Here is a 23,486-nt window from a genome sequence, read left to right as displayed (position 1 = left end):
GACTAAAATGGAAGGGGGCCTCTAATTCATAATTAGGAAGCCCTCAAATAATATTTTCCTTAGATGATCACAGGCCTTGGGGAGTGCGGGGTGTGGGCACATCTGATCCCTGTGGCGTCATAGTGGTCACAGAGTCAGAGACTGTCCTACCACCCGTCCTTCTCTCCAACGTGCTTCTAATTCACAACTTCTTATCGCTTGGTGGGATCCCCAGAACCTTCTGGGAACAGCATAAATCGGTCCAATCTATTCCAACGGACCCTTTTCCCGTTGGATACGGGGCCTGTGAGAGGCCAAATGACTTCCCAGAGTCCCCAATAGCGACAGGAACGCGGGCCCGGGACTCTGCCCTGCGGATGTCCCACACCTATCGTTTGGCGGCGGGGGCGCGCTCCGGGGCCTGGGCTGAGCTCCCCGCCTCCTGGGGCCGAGGCGGGAACCCGACTAGCTCTGAGGTCTCGGCGGACTGCGAAGGGGGCGCTCGCAGCCGGGCCCGGACTCCAGCGCCCGGTTCCGGTTTTCGTCCCTCGTCGGCTTTCCTGCCCACTGGCCGGCGGGCGGGGCGGGGAAAGGGGCGGCACCAGGCCACGGTGGGCGGGGTCACGTGGCTCCTCCCCGCGACGGAGACAAGAGGTGCGGTGGAGGCGCCCGGCACCAAGTCGTCCGAAAGTTGTGCGCAGTGGTAGACTCCGCGCAGCTGCAGAGGATGGAGTGCTGTGGACGCGGCTCCGGGCCGCAGCCGTCGCTGCTGCTGCTGCTGCTGCTGTCGCTGCTGCTGGTGGTGTCCGGCGCTGGCGCAGCCCCGCGCTCGGCGCTCTACTCGCCCTCCGACCCGCTGACGCTGCTGCAGGCTGGTACCCTGCGCGACGCCGTGCTGGACTCCCGGAGCGCCTGGGCGGTGGAGTTCTTCGCCTCCTGGTGCGGCCACTGCATCGCCTTCGCCCCGACGTGGAAGGCGCTGGCCAAAGACGTCAAAGGTGAGAAACTGGGTGCTGGGGGAGGCTCGCTCCCCTCGCCCCACCTGGGCGGATCCCCGCCACCTGCCTCACGGAGGCCCCTTCAACGCTCTCCGCTTCCTCCTGCCTGTCACCTCCGCCCATCTTCCTCTCTGCCCCTCCCAGTTCCCCCCAGTTTCTCAGCCCTCAGCTCCATCTTTAGCTCCCGCCCCTCCCTTTCTTCTTCCCCTTGACCAGTGTCCCGAGTTTTCTCCCCGTCCCCGCGGTCTGGGTCCCCAGACCTGCTCTGCTTTCCTTGTCAGTCTTCTGCCGGCTTATGGCCCCCATACCTGCGACGTGGTCTCCTTTGTTCCTCCTCCCTGACACCTTACGGCTTCCTGTAGTTCAGCCTTGTGGCAGACCCCTTCCTACCAAGTTCCCCAGCTGCGGTGGGATCAGTGTTGGGGAGAAAAAGAACTGATACTCATTCTGCCGCCGCCCCTATTCCCACTCCCTCCTTCCTTTCCCCACCCGTTGGCTAGTAGACCCTGCTGGTAACGTAGACTTCCTTTCTCAGCTGTATCTTTGAGGCAGAGTTTCCCTGTTTGCTGTTTCCCGGCCGCTCCTGACCTGCTGCCTCCAGCTCCTTAGCTTCTGGGCCACATCCTTCTCTTTCCCCCTCCTTCTGCACCTTCTCCTTCTGCTTCAACCTGTGAGCCCAGAGGCCCGACTGAGGGCAGCCTCTTGGTGTGGGTTTGGCCCTTGCTGCATTTTCTCCTTCATTGGCCTGACCACTAATACCGTATTTCCTTCATTCTAAGAGACTGTCAGTTGTGAGACCCACCATTCATTTACTAACAGCCGGAGGGGTAGAGGGATAAGACGACCGACTGCTAATAGAGTTATAGAGATTTAAAGGTGTACTCCATTACAGAAAGGTTAATGTTTTTAAAAACTTAAGATTGGAGCTGAGTAAATATGGCAACAATAGTAATGAATATTTATTGAGTGCTTACTGTATTGTATGTCAGACACCTTCCTGAGTGAGTACTTGATGTGTATTATCTCAGAGTTTCCTTTGCACAGGTAAAGATCCCTGTGGTGTCATCCATCTGCCTAGACCAGGTAGTGGGTATTTGGCGGGGCTGGCGTGGCGTGATGGTAGTGGTTTGCTTCTGATTTGCTGCCTCTGAATGGAGTTATTTCCTGATAACTAGGTGGTGCTAGGGCCCTAGCAGGGCTGCTGACCTTCAGCGGTCACTGAATGAGGCATCTTAGGGCGTAGGCCTCTTCCTGGAGAGGGAAGAACTGGAACTGTTGTTCCCCTGCTGTGCCGTTTTCTTGATACACTCAACTCTTTGCGGTAGAGTAGTGGATTTGTAGATGTTGGTTTTCAAACTCAGGCCACCTCTTCCCTTGAGCAGCTTGCAGGGTGGTTCCTGAAGTGGTTAGATGGAAAGATGTATCATCTGTTAGCCATATGGTCTTGGAAAGGTTTTTTTTTTTTTTTTTTTTTGCGGTACACAGGCCTCTCGCTGTTGTGGCCTCTCCCGTTGCGGAGCACAGGCTCCGGACGCGCAGGCTCAGCGGCCATGGCTCACGGGCCCAGCCGCTCCGCGGCATGTGGGATCTTCCCGGACCGGGGCACGAACCTGCGTCCCCTGCATCGGCAGGCGGACTCTCAACCACTGCGCCACCAGGGAAGCCCGGAAAGTTATTTTTAAACAAAACCGATGAACCGTTTTCCCTCCAGTTTACACGCAGACACTTGTCTGCAAGCCTCTCTGTTCCCATCACTTGAATGTGCCATTTCTCAGCAGCTCTTCACACTGCATCATTTCAGTGATGTCAGCACATCTGGTCAGGGCAGGAGGTAGGAAGACTGTTGAACTTGGAGCTGGAACACCTGAGGGGCACTAGGTGTTCAGGGGACACTGTGGGCCTGAACGTCATAAAAATTCCTACATCAGTTTACACTTTGAGGCCATAGAAGTCCCTTAATGGCCGCAGGTGGACTCAATCTAGAAGATTCTTATATCTTGAGAGTGCTGAACAGAAAGATTAGCTTCCAGCTGACTCATGGGTTTGGCCTCTGGCAACCCAGAGTTTTCCAATGAATTGCACATCCAGATTCTGACCCAGCCTGCTCCTGGATGAGGGTTGCCACTTCCCAAAGGGGTCTTCTCCCCAGTGCATGGAGTGAGAGTTTCCCTAAAAAAAGCAAATCAAAACTTAACGTCAGAAAGGAAAATGGTGTCCGTAGAGATGAACCACAGTCCATGGGAGATGGGAGATTCAGGTGAGAACTGGAAGTCTCCCATGAACCATGGAGGTGTCAGCCCCCTAAGCAAGATCATGTTGGGGGGAGCGCTGGCCGAACCTGGTGTTGGCCTGCAATGATAAAGAATGCTTCCACTCCAATCCAAGGAGGTGTTTCCTGGTGAGGTCCTTTAACATCTCTGTATTCTGAGGTTCCTTGAGAAAGTTTGGTCGTGGACCGGCAGAGGGTTGCTCTCGCACCACCCTGGGCCCATGGGCCTGTGGCCCCTGCCCTCTGCCATTGGTATGAATGCCTCGGGTAGGAGCAGTGAGACTGTGGAAAGTCATGAGGGGAGAGAAGAATTTTGCAACCCTGCCCAACTGGCCTCAGGCATTTAATCTGACTGGCCAGGGCTCATTTCTTCAGTAAATTGTAGGCTAGGTTCTCTGGGGCAGTTGTTATCCTGGGGCAGAGCACTTGTTTCTAAGGGTCTGGCTCACCCCTTTCTATTCCAGAGCAGCTCTTACTGCCTCACCGTGTGTTTGGGAAATGGATTGTGTTCATTTTAGACCTTCAGTCCTCGTCACTGGCTAATCAGTCAGCAGATACTTGTTGAGTGACCTCTGTGTGCAGAGTATTGTTTACATTGCCATTGGGTAAATCACACAGCAGGGAAATTGGCACCAGTAAGAAGCTGTATTTGAAAAGGGTCAAAAGAGCGTAACTCAGTCATTGCTTGTTTTGGGAATTCAGGGAAGGGGAAAGTGACAGAGGCCTGGTCACCAAAGGCCTTTATCTAAGCAGTTATTTATTATACACTTGCCTCATGTCAGGCACTGTGCTAAGGGCCTTTATAGGCCACTGTTGTGTATAATCTTTATGAGAAAATATCTGAGCAACAGATAACTTTTTTTTTTTTTTTTAACCGATAAGTAACTTGCCCAAGATTACACAGATGCTGGAGGGGGTTCTTTTTTTATTTTATTTTTTTCTATTTTTGGCCCCACCATGCAGCATGTGGGATCTCAGTTCCCAGACCAGGGATCAAACCCACGCCCCTTGCAGTGGAAGCACAGTGTCTTAACCACTGGACCACCAGGGAAGTCCCTGGAGGAGGTTCTTTTTTTTTTTTTTTAATAAGTTTATTTATTTATCTATTTATTTATTTTTGGCTGCGTTGGGTCTTTGTTGCTGTGTGCAAGCTTTCTCTTGTTGCGGCGAGTGGGGGCTACTCTTGGTTGTGATGCGCAGGCTTCCCTTTGCGGTGGCTTCTCTTGTTGCGGAGCATGGGCTCTAGGCACGTGGGCTTCAGTAGTTGTGGCGCACTGGCTCAATAGCTGTGGCTCATGGGCTCAGTAGTTGTGGCTCACGGGCTTAGTTGCTCCGCGGCATGTGGGATCTTCCCGGACCAGGGCTTGAACCTGTATCCCCTGCATTGGCAGGCAGATTCTTAACCACTGCGCCACCAGGGAAGTCCCTGGAGGAGGTTCTTGAACCCAGCTCTTCCTGACTCTCCAGAGCCTGGGCAGGTGGAGAGCGGGGAGAAGGAGGAAGCATACTCCAGGTGGGAAAATGACCTGTGCAGAGTGTGGAGATGAGATTTGTAAGGCGTGGGTGTTGAGTGACAGCAAGCAGTGTTGGTTTCCTCCTTTTCTCTCCCAGGGCCGTCCTCTCCTGCTTGTACCCGTGCGCTGCTAGTGCAGAGCCTGGCGCAGGGTAGCAGCTCACTGAACACTCGTGCAGACCAGTGGCGCAAGCCTCACGGGCTTCCAGATGAGGCTGTGAGTGACCAGGTCTTCTGGGGCTGCCGTGGCTCCTCTTGACTCAGACCTGGGGTGTCATCCAGGTGTGAGGGGCGGGGAAGGCATTTTGTCCACGTCATGACCTCACTGCCCAGAAGCCGGCAACAAGGAGGAAGGGATGTCGTGGTAATGGCATAGGCCTGGCCAACTCCCTGTGTCAGGAGGACTCCCGGAGACTCAGGCGGGGGTCTCGTTCTGACCTCTCGACCTGACTGGCTCTTGTGGTTTGGGCGGGTCTGGCCCCTGCCTTAATAGAGGCCCAGGCTGCTTAGCACTCAGAGGCCTCATGGCCATGCTTCTTGGCGAGAGTGTTTTGCCATCCAACACCCCATGGTTGTCAGAGCTGGGAAGGACTTGAGACACCTTCATCTTGGCCCTCGTGTGACTGGTGAGGAAACGGAGACCCAGAGAGGAGACGTGTGGAGCTCATGGAGCTTCGACCAGTTGCAGCTGTCTGCAAGCCCTGTGACTCTGGGTCCTGTGCCCCTTCCTGGCCTTGTGAGTGGGGTGGGTATGCCGCCTGTGACTCCAGAAGGAGCTCATGCCCCTCACCAGAAAGCATCCCCTCTCCCGCCACCCAGGGTCCGCAGCGGTGCTGCCTACACTTCCCTCCCCTCCCGTCCGCTCCATTTGCTCATTTACTCTGTCAGTGGGGAGATTACTTTGCCAAGGCAGTAATTGCACCAGGAAAGTTTTTTTTCTCCCTAAGAGTAGGGCTGGACTGAGACTGCTAATCCTTTTGCTGTTAGGCCTGCAGGTTGTGGTATTAAGTCATCTGACACTTTAAAAAGCCTCTCTCACCCAGCTCTGAACCTCTTTGACAGCAGTGCACTTCCCGTAAATGCAGCTTTGCTTTACCAGCGGAGCACCCAGATAAGGGTCCTCTCTGTTCCTGGTACCGTTACTAGAATGACGAATAGTCAGGTCCGCAGTGATTAGGGTCAGAACAGAGCTTTATAGATCATTATGGCTCATTAAGGTCTTGACGTTGATATTCCTGGGAAACATTTCTCAGCCCGGACTCTCCCAGCACCTGACCGGCCCCAGGCTTCCCCTCCCCCTCCCCCTCAGGCTGGGGCTGGTAAGAAGAGGCACCGGTTCCATTTCGTGGAGGTACAGGGAATCAAGGCGTGAAGAGAAGGAGTCCCGGACCTTCCAGGAGCTGGGAGCTGAGAACTCTCAGGCATCACCTCCCGCCTCCATCCCCATTACTAACACCCACCCCACCCTGTCCCCTCTGAGTTTCCTGGCTGGGAACAGAGAAGCTCTCTGTTGTGTCCTGGGCCCTCTTGAGACCACCGGGGAGGCTCAGATCCTGGGTTCAGATCCCACATTCACCACTGATGAGTTGTGTGCCTCGGGCACAGTTATCTGATCTCTATTTTACAGTCTAGAGATGAATAAACACCTCCTTACTTTCTTCATAGCGTAGCTGCGCACCTACATTGGGCACATGATAAACTCTCTATGTGCCTGATATCACTATCATCTAAGTAAAGGCTGAGTCTGTGATATTGACCAACTCTTGGGCGTTACAGAGAATGGTATGTAGCTAGAAGAGGAAACTGCCTTAACCATTTTCTCTCTCATGGGGAAGGTTGTGACTGGAGCAGACAGCAAAAGTATAAAGGTAGCATCCTGACCCTGGTGAGGCAGAGGGACAAAAGTGGGGTTTTGGGTTTGGTAGCCCTGGGACCACTTGGAGGTCTCTTGGTCTCTGTCCTCGTTTGTAAAGTGGGTAAAATGGTGCCCACGTCCAATGGCGGTGGTGGAGTGGGAAAATCTGGAGGACACAAATCTGGAAGACAAAATCCGTGGACGCTCGCTGAACACTAGCTTTCTGTCCTCTCCTCTCCCTGTGCCTTCAGAGCCTCATGCCCCAGCGGGTAACAAACAACAACTCTGGCCCGAGGGATGGCGGCCTGCACTCTTGGAGAGGAGAGGAGTGGAGTGGTTGAGGCCTGCTGTCCTTGGTCTCTGCCAGGTGGCCTTGTGAGACCCCCTGCCAGGGGCCCTCACTGGTGGAAGGACACAAAAGTGCCTTCTGCCCTTAGGTCTAATTGACTTGCTGATTCTTTTGAGAACAGCCGGGCCTCTCCTGGGGGTCTCCCTGAAAAAAGCCCTAGATGCAGAGCCGGAGCCAAGCCTGACATGTGCCAGATGACCCTACAGGGTGACCTGTGCTTCCCACCCTCTGCTGGGCCTCCCTTGGGCAGGAGAGGAGCCATAGAAAGGAGGCCTGGGCTGCTCTGCCTGTGATCCAGGGCAAAACCCCATCCCAGGGCAGCTCACTTCTCCTGCATTCACAGGTGACGGGCATTAACCTCACCCCCTGCCTGGACCTAAGGATAGAGTAAGGCTGAGAGAAGATGTTCCAGCCCTGTAGCGGCCCCGGGACTGGGTCAGTTGTATCGTTCAGTCGATAGTCACTGAGCACCTATTGTGTGCAGGCTAATGGGGAAGCTAGGCAAGGAGGATGCAAGGATGAAGAGACGTTTAGGGATGGACAGGCTTGTAACTGTGTGGTGGAAACAAGAACAGGGTCCTGAGCCTTGGGCTTGGGGGAAGAATCCCGTTCAAACTGAGTTGTACCTGACAGCTGGGAGTTTGTTGGGAGGGTAGAGGTGGCTGTGGGAATAGCCTAGATGAGCACTGTGCTTTCAAGGAAGGAGAAAACTTTCAGCGTTCCTGGAGCATAATTTGGGGAAATGGTAAGAGGAAGCTGGGTGGGGAGGGACCAGATTAAGAATGGCCTGATGCCTGTTGGGTTTTCTTCTAGAGGCAATGGGAGCCCCCGAAGAATATTGAGTAGAGAGCGACATAGATCTGCAGATAGAAAAGATCACTGGTGGCTGGGTAGCCTGGTGATGGAGCATATTAGAACCTTGGCCAGGAGGGAAATGAGACATTTCATCTGGACAAGAAACCCTGCACTAGCTCCCTAGGAGGGTGGGTCAGAGGCGATGTGAGAGGTAAAGAACCCGGGGGTGGGGAGAGGAGACATGGGGGAGGGCAGGAAGAGAGTCGGGACGGGGGGCGGACAGGACAGGAAGCTGGTTGGTATTATTGGTTCCGCGTGGCTGGACTGCCTGACTCTGTCCCTCCTACGTGGCGCTGGCAGTGGGGGAGGGGTCAGGGGAGAGCAGAGTGTCAGGGAGGGCAGGAGGGCTGCTGTGCCGAGCCCAGTGTGGAGCAGACCCTGGTCACTGACCACAGCAGGCTGCCCTTCCAGCTAGATGTAAAGCTGAAGGATGCAGGCCATTCGGGTTGGCGTGTATTTGTAGCTCAAACTGTTGCCCTCCTGTGCTAGGGGAGCCGAGAGCTCGCCAGAAGGGGTTTGGTGAGATGGGGTAGCGGGGGATGTTGGGGAAATGGCATCGCAGTGTGTGGCTCACCTGTCTCTGCTGAACACTTCCATTCACACCCCACTCCCCCATCCCCACTCCCTCCCTCCTCCCAGGATTCAGTGCCAAATGTCCATTGCCAGCAAGAAAGGAGAAGGGGAGAGGGGCTGGGGGGGGAGCAGGTGTTGCCTCTGGCCTGTCTCACAGTGCCAGACCCCCTCCCTCATGTCACCCCAAGAAGGACCAGCTTAGTTGCTCTGAACCTTCGGAGCCTTTCCTTTGAGGGATGGGTCAGGGGTGTCTGGGAGGCATCCTGGCTCTTAGATTATACATCTGTTGTGGAAGTGAGGGTGACACTCCTACCCTGGGCATAAAAGGTTCTGGGAGCTCTGATGCCTTTGGAAGTAGTGTTTTTTCAGATGTTGTAAGGGACAGGTTCTGGGGCGAGGTAAGAGGTCCCGGCAAAGCCACAGGTCTCAGGGATGTTATTTGGATATTAGTCTTCCGTCATTAGCGAGTTCTGCATGGGCTGCCTGTGTGTCCCCCCACCCCATCCTGTGCTCCAGGTGGGAGGGGTAGGGCCCTGTGGGGAGCATGTGTGCCCTCCCCGACTCCTCAGGCAGCCTTGCCCCTTTCCTCATCGGCCTGGAGATGCCCGCGTCGGGGAGGGTGCTGGGGAGCCAGCCCTGAGCCCCAGGCCGGCGCGCCCACGCTGGCCCCTGCCTGCCTTCCCGCGGCATCGCCTCTGCAGCCCTGTTCACTCTCCCCTCCTCATCTGCTCACCCCGTGCCCTGGTTGCCTGTCACCTGGACTGACGGTCAGGGCTCCACTCGGTTCTCGCCTTTCCTGCCAGGCCCCTGCTTGGTGCCCAGGGTTGGTCTGCCCTGCGGTCACGTACCTTCACAGCCCCGTGCCACACGGCGTGGCACCAGCGCATCGCCAGCTCACCGTCTGTGCAGCTTCACGTGCACATCCTCCATCCCGGCGGGAGCAGCCTCACCGTAGTGGGGCACTTTGGTAGGTGCTCCCGGGGCACCTGACCTGGAACTGGAGCTCAGGAGGCCTGCCCGGTAGATGAGTTTGTTTTCTGTTTCCCAGATCCGGGGCTGTGGCCCAGAACGGTGCCATTGTTCTCTCTGCCAGTAAGTTCCAGCGGAGGGAGGCCTTGTGGCCTGGGGCCTGATGAAGGAGCAGGGTGCCCAGGCAGCCGGCCTGGGGAGCTGTTATCTTCCAGACTTTGGCCTCAGGGCTTCTTTCCCTGTGGCTTCTAGATCCCAGGTGTCTTCGCCTTCCTCCCCTGCACTTCTGCCTCCACCCCTGGCCGGGGGGCCGGTCCCCACCACCCTGTGTCCCATCCACCCAAGCTGGGCTGCTGGCCACTACCTCTGGCCTCAGAGGCCTTCACCGAGGGTCCACGGGGGAACTCAGCCCTCCTGAGGCGTGCTCTTCACCCCTCTGGAACTGATCCTCTCCAGAGGGCAGCAGAGACAGAGGCAGTATCCCAGGGGCTTTTCCCCGAGAGGGCCAGGCTCATCTCATCTCTCTCTTCAGCTCCTCCAGCCCCTGTGCCCCTCCCCAACTGCAGAACAACGGGGGACACAGCTTGCTGTTCTGAGTGGGTTACCAGAGCTATTTAACTGTGTCCTAAGCACAGGCTAAATGCAGAATAACCCAACTATCTCTGAGGCCGTGTTTTGAGGAAGGGGTGACCTTTCTCCTAAGAGCTTTGGAGGCAGGTGCCGTGGGCACTGGTGGTGGCGGGCAAGGTCAGCAGGCAGAGGTGCCAGCCCCTCTTACTTACCTCAGGGTTTTTTTCGTTTCTTTTTTTTTGTCCTTTCAGGTTGGAGGCCGGCGCTGAATCTCGCCGCCCTGGACTGTGCTCAGGAGACCAACACCGCAGTCTGCAGAGACTTCGACATCCCTGGCTTCCCGACTGTGAGGGTGTGTGACCAGGAGGGGCGAGCGGGCTCGGGGGCAGTGCTGTCGGAGCACACTGTCAGCTGCTCCATGCTTCCCTGGTGTCTGCCTGACTGCTGGGCTCTGTGGTGTCCTCCCAGGCTTCTGGGCTTGACCTGCTTAAATCACAGCCTCTAGAGCATGTACCTCTTTTAGAGGCAGAAAGGGATGTGAGCTGGGAGGCAGAAAAGAAAGAGGCTCACTTGGTCTGGCACATGCTCCCCATTATAAGGAAAAGGGGCTGTGTGTGGTTGTGTTGGGATGGGCAGATTGTAGCTGTGAGAACTGCTCATCACCTGAGCTGGTGAGAGCTCCCAGCTCCCAGGGGCCTCTTTCCAATCAATTCCTCTCCCGCCTGACCTCCCAGCCTTAGAGGGCTGATCTAAACCCTGTGAAACCAGGCTTTAGGCTCTGACCCACCTGTAGGCAGGATCAGACTCAGGGGGTCTCATGGTCCCCCAGAAAAGGTCCCCTGAGACAACTGGCCAACCTCATCCTCATCAGGCAAGTGCCTTGAACCCGAGAGGCTCAGAAGTGACCTGGCAGGAGAGCCTTAGCCCAGTGCCTCGGGCAGCAGGGATCTCCATCACGGGAGACATCACACCCAACACGCCAGGGCCCTGTCACCCCGCCTCTGGCTGCAAGTAGCACGGGCTCTCTGATGAGGCCCTGCCTGCCAGCCTGCCCACCGCGGGCATCAGCCACTTAATTAACATCTGGACAACTTCCAAGGCTCTCACATCAGAGGCCCTGGGAAGCCCAGCGCAGCAAGGCTGTGCCGTTATACTTAGCACCCTCCCCAGAGCTCAGGCCCAGCCGTAATCCAGTTAGTTCTCTTCCAAATTAAAGAATCCAAATCAAAATCTCCCTCTCCACCTGTAAATAATTAGCCTGCTCCCACCAGAATGGCATCTAGAAAAGCAGTTTCCTCTGTGGCCACTAAGAATAATCAGGAGATACGTTCGGTAGATCTCCTTTCTGCCCGTGGACGCCACCGAGTAAGCATCGTCGACGTCTCCCCCACCTCCACTGCCGTCGTGTCTAAGTCAGAGTCACCCAAAGAGCCCGAACAGCTGCGGAAGCTCTGCGTCGGAGGTTTGAGCTTTGAAACAACCGATGACAGTCTGAGGAGCCATCGTGAGCAGGGGGAGCGCTCACAGACTGTGTGGTAGCGAGGGATCCAAGCACCAGGCGCTCCAGGGGCTTCGGGGTCGTCACGTGTGCCACTGTGGAGGAGGTGGATGCGGCCATGAAGGCAAGGCCACACGAGGTGGATGGAAGAGTTGGGGAACCAAAGAGGGCCGTCTCAAGAGAAGATTCTCGAAGACCTGGTGCCCACTTAACTGTGAAAAAGACTTTTGTTGGTGGCATTAAAGGAGACACTGAAGAACATCACCTAAGAGATTATTTTGAACAGTATGGGAAAACTGAAGTGATAGAAATCACGACTGACCGAGGCAGTGGCAAAAAGAGAGGCTTTGCTTTCGTAACCTTTGATGACCATGACTCTGTAGACAAGATTGTCATTCAGAAATACCACACTGTGAATGGCCACAACTGTGAAGTAAGGAAAGCCCTATCTCAGCAAGAGACGGCTAGTGCCTCATCCAGCCCAAGAAGTCGAAGTGGTTCTGGAAACTTTGGTGGTGGTCGTGGAGGGGGTTTTGGTGGGAATGACAGCTTTGGTCATGGAGGAAACTTCAGTGGTCGAGCTGGCTTTGGTGGCAGCCGCAGTGGTGGTGGATATGGTGGCAGTGGGGATGGCTATAATGGATTTAGTAACAATGGAAGCAATTTTGGAGGTGGTGGAAGCTACAATGATTTTGGCAGTTACAACAATCAATCTTCAAATTTTGGAGGAAACTTTGGAGGCAGAAGTTCTGGCCCCTGTGGTGGTGGAGGCCAATACTTTTCCAAACCCCCAAACCAAGGTGGCTGTGGTGGTTCCAGCAGCAGCAATAGCTGTGGCAGTGGCAGAAGGTTTTGATTACTGCCAGGAAACAAAGCTTAGCAGGAGAGGAAGCCAGGGAAGTGACAGGGAAGCTACAGGTTACAATGGATTTGTGAACTCAGCCAAGCACAGTGGTGGCAGGGCCTAGCTGCTACAAAGAAGACACGTTTTAGACAGTGCTCATGTGTATGGGCAAAAACACTCGAGGACTGTGTTTGTGACTAATCGTATAGCAGGTTATTTTAGTTTCTGTTCTGTGGAAAGTGTAAAGCATTCCAACAAAGGGTTTTAATATAGATTTTTTTTTTGCACCCATGCTGTTGATTGCTAAATGTAATAGTCTGATCATGACACTGAATGAATGTATCTTTTTTTAAAAAAAAAAAAAGAATAATCAGGGAATGCCTTTGAAGACTGAAAAGCCAAGCATTGTCCCTGGAACAAGATATCTCTGAGTTCAGGGGCTTCAGTTGCCAGGCAGAACCATGAACCATATCTGAGCCTGATGAGGCCAGGAGAATTCATCTGGAGAGCAAGGCCCCAGGCTCCTCCAGCAATATCCAGCTCTAACTCCATGTGACCTTTCTGTTCTCATGGCCAGTGAAATCCTGCTGCGTTCAGGGTTTCCACAGCCCCGGAGAGCTCCCTCCCACGCTCCTGTTACCACTTAGGGTCAGGGCCCAAGCCCCCATTCAGCTGGCCTGGGGAAGTGTCCTGAGCCCACAGCTACTGCCATCTCATTTAGAGGTGGCAGCGGAGACATTGTTTGTCAACTGTCTCTTTTAAGTAAAAGGCTTCCATGACAGGGCCATTGTCCTATCCTTGGCCCCAAGATGTGTAACTTAAAATATTCAAAATTACTCTCCAAGGGGAGGACGGAGCCCTCTGTTCCTTCTGCTGGGGCAGGGCAAGCAGCCCCGCGTGGGAAGCTGGGGGAAGATCAGTGTGGCAGCAGGAGTCCCTGCACAGGGGAAGGGGGTTGGCATTGGTCCCGTGGCCAGGTCGGGACATCCTGTGGGGGTTCGGTGGGGGCTGGTGCCTGGGACATTCTGTTTCTGTCTGAAAGAGGCTGGGGCTCGGGGGGTTGGGAGGAGGTGGCCCAGGTATGTCGGGAGATCAGAAGCTTCTCAGCACCTATCTGAGTCATTCAGCACACACAGCCTGAGTGCCCCCAGTGACTAATCATCTCCTCAACCGCCCATCCTGCTGTGGGAGGGGTGCTGGCAGAGCCCTAAGCTGGGCTCCTTAACTGCCTTCACACTGGCGGCATCTGGCTGGGCTGGGCTGAGCTGGGCTGGTAGTGACCTGTGCATTTCTTACGAGCTCCAGAGACCAGTGTCGTGACCTCCCCTCGGCCAAGCCCTCCCAGCCTCTCCTGAGGAGGCTGCAGTTCAGTTTCAACAGGGAGAGGGGCTCTGTGCCCTGTCCTTAGGGCTCTGGTCCAGGGTGCAAGTGGTTCTAGCTCCTGATCAGTCTCTGTTCTAAGGCCCTAAGCAGTGGCTTTCAAACATTGTTACTGTGACCTACAACATTTACAGTGAGATCCAGAAGTTGGTTTGTATCTGTTATCCCTAAAACAAGTGTTTCATAAAACACTATTCTTCGTAAGTGCAGTACATGCTATTTTCTGTTCTGTGTATTTTTTAAGAAGTACTGGCTGTGATTCACTAACTTGATTTTACAACTTACCACTAGATTACTTCTAGTGTTTGGAAAACACGACTCAGATTCCAGATCTCCAGAGATTCTGGCCCGTTGAGAGCCCGGTGTGCGTGTGGGCTGCGTGGCTGGACCCCCTGGGAAGCAGTACACCCTAGAGGTGGGCCTGGCTGCCAGCAGGCCAGAGAGATGGCCCTGTACCTGTCTGCCATCCCCTGGGGACTGGAGCCTGTCCTCGCTCCCACCCATCAAGGCTGAGAGCTCTAAGATGAGGACACGTGTTGAACAGGGGGAGAGAGTGTCGCTGGTATGACGGGGACAGGCCCGTGCAAGAGGATGGCCACTCCCAGGAACATGTGTCACTGTCCCTTTCCTCCGCCTCCTGCGCCTTGTCTCCGTGAGCAAACAGTGCGCTTCTGCCAGCCCCGCCTGTTTAGCAAACAACTGGCCCTGCAAGGCGGTCCAGCTGTGTCCGGGCCCTATCAAACTGGAGCCAGTGCCCATCTGGAAGAGAACAGAGGGGGGGGAGGGAAAGGTAGCTTAAAGCTGGTTTTGGCTGGAGCTTGGGGACCTAGAGGCTGGAACTTCAGGGGTAGAGGCTTTGCCAGTGGGCTGCAGGAGTGCCCCTCAGTGGGTAATGGAGCAGGACCCTTTGTAGCCAAAGGCCTGGCTGGGATCAAGATTACAGGAAGCAGCAGCATTGGGTGGGAGAGGACAGAAGTCTTCCCTTTGCAAGATTCTGAGGAGATAATTGACACGAGTTCAAATCCTGGCTCCCCTGCTTACTGTGACTCGGGAAGTCATTTAATGCCCTAGCCGCTGGCCTCAGTTTCTTTGTCTGAAAAATGGGATGATAATATCTACCTAATAGGATTGTTGCCAACTATGAAATGAGGTCTTACGTGGGAGAGTGCCAAGACACTGTGGTATTAGCCAAAGTTCCATAAATGTTAGTTGTCTTCCTTCCTGTTGCCCTATGGGCTCGTGGTAGCCCCTCTGTGATACCCCATTTGAGGCAGTCCATCCATCAACAGCCGTTGAGTGAATATTTGCTCGGGGCACAGCACTGTGCTCATCATCATGAAGAAGCCAGACCTGTAGGCCATGGCCAGAAACATAAGCGAGGGCGTCCAGACAGGAAGGCGCTGCGCACAAGGGCACTCAGAGCTCCCAGCTAGTTGACAGGCAGAGAGTGATGTGTACATGGTGAATGCTGGGGGAGTTTGCCCGGGGTCACTGAGTTCTTTCCTTCCCACATCAGAAGAGGACTTCATGGGGGAGGAGGAGTTCCCAAAGGAGGGGGACTTCCGAGTGGGTGGAGTTTGGCTGGGAGAGAGGAGGAATGTGGGTAGGATGTGAGAGCAGAGGATGTGGGTGGAACAATGTGGGGAGTTGAGAAGGCTGGTCTGGCTGGAGCAGAGACTCTTGTGCGGGGCTGAGGCAGGACCCTGGAAGGAGGGAGCCCAGGGCTGGCAAGTCCTTGAATTCAAGGCTGGGAGTGGGGAGTACCGTCTGGGCTGTTACTTTTTGTGGCTCTTGTGAGATGTCAGGGAGGAGGACAGGACTCAGAAAGACATCTCCTGCCTCTCTCTGGAAAAAGGAGGTAGGCCCCCCTCCCAGCAGTCACCTGCCCTCTGCCAGGTCTCTCCTCTGCTGACGGTCCACAAGGTAGGAACGGTTGAGCTTGTGCATCCTCGCAGGCTCACTGTAGGGATTTGGAGGTCACTCTCCTTAAAACTTGTTTTGAAAGCTTGGATTCAGTGCCATTGATGGTTGCCACTACAAAGCGTGCTTTCTGTTTAGCCTTATTTGGCCCCCAGGAAGGCAGTTGTTCCTGGATAGGTTGGTAAAGACCTGCCCAATGCCATCTGGTCACCTGCCTTTGGGGACACAGGGAGGATTCCAGGGGCTCCACGGTTGGGGAGGGCAGAAGCTCCTGTGTCAGGTGTTGAGAGGAAAGGGACTGGGTGCTGACCGCTTCTGGAGGAAAGGAAACTCCCCGCTGGAGTCTTAATTGCCTGTTTCCAAGGAGTGGTAGCCCTTTCCCTTGGGTAGGGCACACGCCTCCAACAGCTGAATTAATAAGGATGCAAATTAATAAGAGGACAAAAACGTGCCCTGACTCGATTTTAATGTGATTTTTTTTTTTTTTTTTTTTTTTTGCGGTATGCAGGCCTCTCACTGTTGTGGCCTCTCCTGTTGCGGAGCACAGGCTCTGGACGCACAGGCTCAGCAGCCATGGCTCACGGGCCCAGCCGCTCCGCGGCATGTGGGATCTTCCCGGACCGGGGCACGAACCTGTGTCCCCTGCATCAGCAGGCGGACTCTCAACCACTGAGCCACCAGGGAAGCCCCACGATTTTAATGTGATTTTTGCATGAGCTTCCAAGCTGATCAAAGGGTAGAGATTCTCTGTTCAACTGAACAGATGTCCTTTGAGTGTTTCCATGTCCTAGACACTGTGCCAGGCACTGTGGGGCTTGCAGAGGTGAATAAGCTATAGTCCTGCCCTCCCAGGTGGGAGGTGGATGGGTGGGAAGTGCGGGTTCAAGTCCATCGTAGCTGAAATGTAGGGAATGGGGGAGGGGCAGTGGGAGGTAAGTGTGGGTGGAGGCAGATCCTGGAAGGCCTCGAACGCTCTGAGTTTGGACACTATTCCTTGGCAGTAGGGAGTCGTGGAAGGGCTTTGAGGAGGAGGGACATGATCAGACCAGAATTGTCCCTTAGAAACCCAAACAAAGTGGCAGTGAGGGTGATGGCTCTATCATTTGAAAAGATGGAGCATATGACCATTTCTGAGGGCATGAGGCGGGGACAGGTAGAGACAGTTGTAGTGGCCCAGGAAGTAGGTGGTAGGCTCTGGTCTAGAAAAGGCAACTGGTCTCAAGGACTGTAGAAGAGATATCACAAAGGTCAAGTTCACAGACCACAGGCGTTGGTCTGGGTGATGGGGAGGAGGGCGATCACTGGGTGAGGGAAGGAACATGGATGGAGAAACAGGTTGTGGGAGGGGTGACTCAGTCTTGCAGAGTGTGTGTGTATTGGGGGAGGGCTGCCCTGACACCTGGAAGAAACAAGTTAAGACAAGTGAGGACCTGAGACGGGGTTCAGGTCACAAGCCATTTGGACAAGGTAGATGACATCAGCAAGGGAGACAAACAATGGGTTGGTTTGTCCATTCACCCATTTATTCACTCATTCATTCAAAAGCATAGCTTGAGCCCCTCGTTTGTGACAGCGCCTCCCAGGGCTTTTTAAACAGCAGAGTGCCATGATCCGACACGTGGCTGGAGGAGAAACTGGGGGCAGGAGATGGCACAGGAGAGGAGTCCAGAGCAAGGCTGGGACAAGGGCGAGGGGAAGGCTGTGAAGGTGGCCATGAAGGCCCAGGCAGTGTCAGGAAAACCAAGGGAAGGTGGTGACATGAAGGCAAAGAAGGAGAGTGGCGGGAAGATGTGGCACAAAAAAAGAACCCTGGCCGAGGGGGGAGAAACAGGCAGTGATAGCATCAGATACTGCAGAGAGAGCAGGAAGGGCTGGAAGGTCATTGGACCAGCCAAAGAGAAGGTCAGCTGAGCTTTCCAGGAGTGGTCCCAGCTGAGTGGTGGGGGCATGAGCCACAGCCAGCTTCGCAGGAAGGAAGAGGACTGAGGGCAAACACTGTTTCGAGAAATTTGGTAGCACCGGGAAGTGGGACACGCAGCAACTGGAGAAGCCTCTGTTCCCATCGTCCATCCCTTCGTGTCTTTTTTTTTTTTTTTTTTAACTTTAGATTAGGAGGATCCGAACCTGTTTGCAGGCATAGGGAAGGAGCTGGTAGACAAGGGGAAAGATGAAAGAGAGATTCATTGATAGGAAAAAGTTCCTCTAGAGTGTGAGGTATGGGAACCAGCCCTCACTTGGTGACATTGTTCTGGAAGGTGGCTGGGAAGCTTCTGGGGACAGAAGGGAAGGCTGCGTGACTGAAGTAACTGGAGAGAGGAGGGGGCCTTCCCTGTGGCCCTGTACCTCATGAAGGAGGGGAGCTCTTGGAATTCCTGCACTCCCCTCTTGCAGGCTCCTGTCTGACTCCCCACTGCCCACAGCTGGGGCCTTCAGAAGGCTCAGCTGGGGTCTGGGGAGGCCGCCCTTTGATGAAAGTAATGCCAGCCCCCTTTCCTAAGGCACCTGCTCAGATCTTGGAGACCTGCTGGTTGAAGAAGAGTCAACCACACTACTTTACAGTGGCTGACAGTAACAACTGTAGCCGTGGAGAGCCACATGGCTTAAGGCGTCAAGACGTCAGTCATGTTTTTCTGCCTGTGGAAGCAAGTTGAAGTCTGTTCTGTCTGTACAAGGGCACCATCGCTGTGAATAACTGCAGCTGTAAAGGTCATCCTCTGGGTTATTATCTGTGAGCAAACCAAACCTCAAATAGGTGTGTCTTTTATTTTTTTCCTGAGAAACAGTGTCAGCCCATAAATGCCTTAACATGCTTTATCTACTTGATTTCATGTCAGTCCTAGAAAACTCGGCTCGTTTTTACAAGCGTAAGGATAGCGTATACTTTATTCATTCAAAATGTATTCAGTGACTGCGAAGAACACTCTTATGAATATATGTGGCATGTGTCCGTGGCTGGTTTTCACCCAGAATAAAAGTTTATATGAATGCTCCAAGTAGAGAGAGAATAACACAGGGTCCAGGTGAGGTCAGCATTAGCGGGAGAAGGTTGCAGGTGGGGAGAGATGGGCGGCTCCTCTGCATCTTTGTTGTTCATGTGGATGAGGGGGGCAGGTGGCCTCCAGATTTCAGTTTTCTGCCTACAAATGGCTAGAACCGACAAATCTAGCTGATCCGTGTTTCCTAGGGTTTCAAAGGAACGAGGGAAGGGGCTGATGACGATATAATAGTGATAATGTTAACATTTATTGATTTCTTACTGTGTGCACCAGGTACAGTGCCAAGCACTTTGGGTGTATTGTCATTGAATCCTCGCAGCAATTCTGCAAGGTAGATGGTGTCGTCCTCATCTTAAAGATGAGAAGGTTCAGAGAGGTTAATAGAGTGCCCAAGGTCACACAGCAAGAGCATAGCAGAGCCAGGCCTTGAACCCAGGTCCGGTAGACCTGAGGGCCTGCATTCAGCCACCAGCTTGGGATGAGGCCGAGCAGCTGTGCTACTCGGCAGAGGCCCAAGGTGGCTACAAGTAGCCCCGAGGTTAGGGACCTCAAGAGGAGGCCTCTTCCCAGACTGCAGGCTCTCCCCCAGGCAGTTAAGTGGCCATCTGTCAGGACAACTGAACTCTGTTACCTCCTGAGCCCAGGAGAGCTCAAGCCAGAGTTCTGGCAGCTCTCCCACCGCTTAGACAGGAGCTCAGATTCTAAGGAGTTGTCCTCTGTTCTCTCTGTCCTCTCTCCCAAGGAGGCAACAGACTGGGCCTGGGTGTCATGTACATGGGGAGAGAGTTAAACTGGCTCATCTGTAATAAGGCTTGTTTCTTCAGGGGCTCAAGCCCACCCCTCAGTAGAACCAAACTGGACACCCCTCCCTTCTGGAGTGTCTGCTGAGCCAGGCTGGGAGTCCTCGGTGGCCAGAGACATGAGCCTCGCTGCCCCTTTTCCAAGATAAGGAACCAGGACAGATCGCCTCAGAGAGCAGCTAACGTTGTCCAGGGTGTGCGCGGGGGGTGTGAAGTGACTTCACTTTATTTTTTCGGATGGGTCTGCGTCACTTATTCATAGAGCAACTATTTTCTAGTCCCTATGTGCCGGGTCCCAGCACTTCGTAGAAACAGACCCCCCTCAGCCAGGTGTCCGAGCCGCAGCTTCCCGGGGTGCTCCAGAGCTGTGAGGGTGGGGATCAGATGCAGGACACCAGGGAGAGGAACCAGGGTCCCACTCTAAGAGCAGAGACCTCCTGCTCTCATTTTACAGATAAAGAAACTGAGGCTCACGAAAGTGAAGTCATTTCCCCAAAGTCACCCCGTTTAGTAAGCAGCTGGGTCTCAAACACAGAGCGCTCAACTGGCGCGGGTGTTGTGCTCTTAGCTCCACTGACTCTTTTCTGTGTGTTTGCTTCCAGTTCTTTAAGGCCTCTTCCAAGACCGGCTCAGGAGCTACACTGTCAGGTGGGTGTCCCAGCTCGCGGGGTCTCATTGGCGCCGTTAGCATCTTTCTCCCCCTCTTTCGCCTGGGCTTCTCCTGGGGTGAAGAGAGCCCAGCAAGGTCTGCAGGGTGAGGAGGTCCCCACAAACAAATTTGTGTTTTCCTGGAAATGTCGTTCCCAGCCAGCCTGGAAGATGCCTTTGGGAAAACAAGGCTGAAGAAGCCCTTCCATTTGGGCCCATCCGGGAAGCAGGGAGGGTCACACGTTCCCAGAATAGCCCTTCTTGTCCAAGTGGGGTTGACACGCAGAGGGGCAGCCAGATAGCGTGGGGAGGGCCCTCAGGGCCCAGGTCTGAGGGACTCTCGCCTGCCCTGAGGGATGGGTCCCCCTGCCATGCTTAGGACCACAGGGGTGGGGTGCCCCCGCCCCTCATACAGAGGAGGCCTGAGATGTGCTCTGTTTTGCTCAGCTCATGCCCTGGGCCCTTTGCTTCCACGAGGCAAGCTGACAAGGGCACTGGGATTCGTTCTCCTCTCTTCACGCCCCTTGCCTGTGTCCATCTTCATTTACAGTGGCTGGTGCCGACGTGCAGATGCTGCGGGAGAGGCTCATTGATGCCCTGGAGTCCCATAATGACACGTGGCCCTCCGCCTGTCCCCCACTGGAGCCTGCCAGGTATTTGGGGCTGGGGCAGGCCCAGGGCAGTGTGACAGGATGGCAGGCCTGGCAGTGAGAGGACAGTGGGGGCAGCAGGGCTGGGGACCGGGCTGGTTCTTCCTGTTGCCTGAGTGGTGGACACTCCAGTGGACCGGAGCCCAGAGCTGCCTGGAGCAGCTGGTGGAGGGCTTCCCATTGCTGGAGGTCCTACCCAAGGAGCCCTGACTTCCTGGGGCTGACAGGGATGCAAGGGCCCATCCCACCCAGTGGGAAGGAAAAGACGGAAGGGGTTCTCTGGGTAATACCTGCTGCTGCTTCTCAGAACCTGGAATATCGGAGGGATGCAGCTGGATTTCACATGATCTAACCCAGGGAGGGTCCCTGAGAGGGTGGGCATGGGGAGGAAAAAGGGAGACCAGATGCCGTTTAGAGGAAAGGGGATGGGGGACTGAGAAGCACAAAGCCCTGTAAAATGAAGGTGCTCATTTCCTGAGCCATAGCAGTGACCAGGGGATGGGGAGGTGACTCTCCTCCCTGGGCTGCAGAGCATCAGGTGGCTGGTGCCCTATATCTATCTACCTGCCCGGCAGCCTTCCAGGATCGCCTCCATTCTAGGAAAACAGGATAATGAGGTGCATGATGTCTCACTCTAACTCTCCCACAGAGGGAGACAGGTAGATTGAAAACACGAGGTCCTGCCCTTCTGGACGAGAACTCCGGATAGGAGAAAGCCCACCTTAAGGGGCCAAGAAGGAGCAAATCCAAGTACCAGCTGGGGCTGCTAGAGGGCGCCCAGCCACAGAACACAGTGAAGGGTCCGGATGCTGAGAAGGCCTCAGGAGGCAAACACTGGGGCTTCAGCGCCCACACTAAGTCTGCTGGTGTCTGGAAAGCTGAGGCCCTGCTGAGGGACTGTGTTTCCAAGTGTCAGTTGGTGTTGAATCCAACTCACAATGATTCTTTTATCATCTTTCCCAATTCTCCATCCTCCCAGAGGGCCTCATGGAGCCCCTGGACTGAGTATATGGTCTTGGTTTGGGGTTCCACAGCCAGACCCCATCTCTCCAGGAAACACCTCGCTCCTTCTTCCATTTCTCAATGATCTTGTCTCTGCCTCTCTCTCTTTCTTACACCCACCCTCCCTCATGGTGCCTTTTCAGCCCAGAAGATCTCAAAAGCAACCAGCCAGGTAAACCTGCCAGCCTCTCTCAAAGTGATCCTTCTAGAGAGCTTTAGGGAGGAGGCGGGGACCTGTGGTGGAAGGTGGGCTGCCTCTTCCAGAGTGTGAGTGGGAATGGACGGGATGGGGCGAGTTACATGGTCAGCCGTCTGTGGGCTCGCTCTTCTGCCAGCCTTGGGGAGGTCTGGGGAAGTTGCCTGAGAGGCCACCTGCTCCCACCCCAGGGGCTCTCAGTGACCATCCACCCACTGGGGTACACTCGGGCCCCCACCTCTCTGGCATGGCGTTTGTACTGTTGCTGGGCTGGGCTCCACTGGCCCCATGTTGCGCCTTCTGTTTGGAGGTAACCACTGCCCCATCATTGGATCCAGAGGAGGGAAATAGGTCATCAGGTTGGGGACAAAAGTAGATGCTGTTGTCTCCTGGTACATGTCTAATGATGTTCTGCTTTTAATTGAAATAAGGGAACAAATCATTTTTGTATCATGCAATTGTTTTCTATTGAAACTCTGCATTTTTAAAACAGCTTGTATCTTAATTCTTTGATTTGGGGGGAATAATAAGATTTGCCTTCTTATTAATTTCCACCTTCGTCCTGGGGCCCTAGTTTCCTCGTATTAAAATAAGGAGGTTAAAATCTTAAAATAAAATTAGATAGCTTCTAAGATCTCCTGTACCCAGGACTTTCTGATTCTTTAGAAATCTTAAAATAAGATTAGATAGCTTCTAAGATCTCCTGTACCGAGGACTTTCTGATTGTTTAGAAATCTTAAAATAAGATTAGATAGCTTCTAAGATCTCCTGTACCCAGGACTTTCTGATTCTTTAGTTCCTTTTGTATGCCTGCTCCAGGGGTGGAAAACGCACATCTCCCAGTTGGTAGTGGCTTAGCACAGATCAAGGCTTGCGTCTGATGGGTAGTAAACACCAGCTTCTTAGGGGACCAATAAAAACTGCCCTCTAAGCCTGGGCCTTACCCAGAGCATAGAAACACCTGGTCTCAAAGCGTGCCTCCCCCGGTCTCCTCCTTAGACTGCCCGTACACACTCCTGATGCTGAAAAAACAACCCAAATAGGTGGGTGAAGTGAAGAACCAGGTTTCGGTAATAGGCAGAGAGCGTCTTTTGAGACTCAGGGTTTGGTTTACTCCCACCGGAGGGCTGGCATGGAGAGACTTCCTCGAAGTCTTGTGTGCAAACAGAGGAGGAGGTGTGTGTGGCCGAATTCACGGTACTGGGTCAGCCACGTCTGCTGTCGCCAGCAGTTTTGCTTTCTTCCCACCACAGAGAGAGTGACTGCCAGCGTTGTCTCTTGCAGGCTGAAGGAGATTACTGGATTCTTTGCAAGAAATGATGAAGATTACCTGGCCCTGATCTTTGAAAGGGAAGGCTCCTACCTGGGTAGAGAGGTGAGCTGCCTGCACGGTCCCACAGCTCCTGCATAGCCGCTGGGAGAGAGCCAAGAGCAGGGCTGTTCCTGTGCCCTTCTTAGCCCAGCACTGGCCTGACCCCTGCTGGGGGAAACGGGAAGTGTAGGAGCTGGACCTTTCTGCCTGCTTGGATCTTCCTCGTGGAAACTGAGAACGATAACACCTGCTGTTTATTGAGCATTGCACTAGATTGCTGACACACGTAGTTGCTGATCTTTCTAATTAA

At 54.3% G+C, this 23,486-nt stretch overlaps 1 protein-coding gene and 1 pseudogene across 2 annotated transcripts in view; both read left to right on the top strand.

Annotated features, from left to right (window-relative positions):
* Window positions 1–637: 637 nt before the first annotated feature.
* Window positions 638–23,486, top strand: part of QSOX1 (quiescin sulfhydryl oxidase 1) — a 41,403-nt gene continuing 18,554 nt past the window's right edge. Inside the window, exons 1-5 of the mRNA XM_082860741.1 lie at window positions 638–977; window positions 10,182–10,282; window positions 19,971–20,016; window positions 20,567–20,669; window positions 23,149–23,239. Coding sequence (XP_082716867.1) covers window positions 707–977; window positions 10,182–10,282; window positions 19,971–20,016; window positions 20,567–20,669; window positions 23,149–23,239 — 612 coding nt within the window. The 5' untranslated portion in view covers window positions 638–706. The remainder of the gene's footprint in view (window positions 978–10,181; window positions 10,283–19,970; window positions 20,017–20,566; window positions 20,670–23,148; window positions 23,240–23,486) is intronic.
* Window positions 11,203–12,284, top strand: LOC309958030 (heterogeneous nuclear ribonucleoprotein A1-like; annotated as a pseudogene). Its single transcript has one exon. The product of its transcript is annotated as a heterogeneous nuclear ribonucleoprotein A1-like (transcript).

Source organism: Leucopleurus acutus (genome assembly GCF_964270905.1).
Source record: "Leucopleurus acutus genome assembly, chromosome: 2".
Classification (NCBI taxonomy): Eukaryota; Metazoa; Chordata; class Mammalia; order Artiodactyla; family Delphinidae; genus Leucopleurus; species Leucopleurus acutus.
The sequence above is the reverse complement of the archived record's forward strand: the minus strand, read 5'-3'. Positions and strand labels throughout refer to the sequence as shown.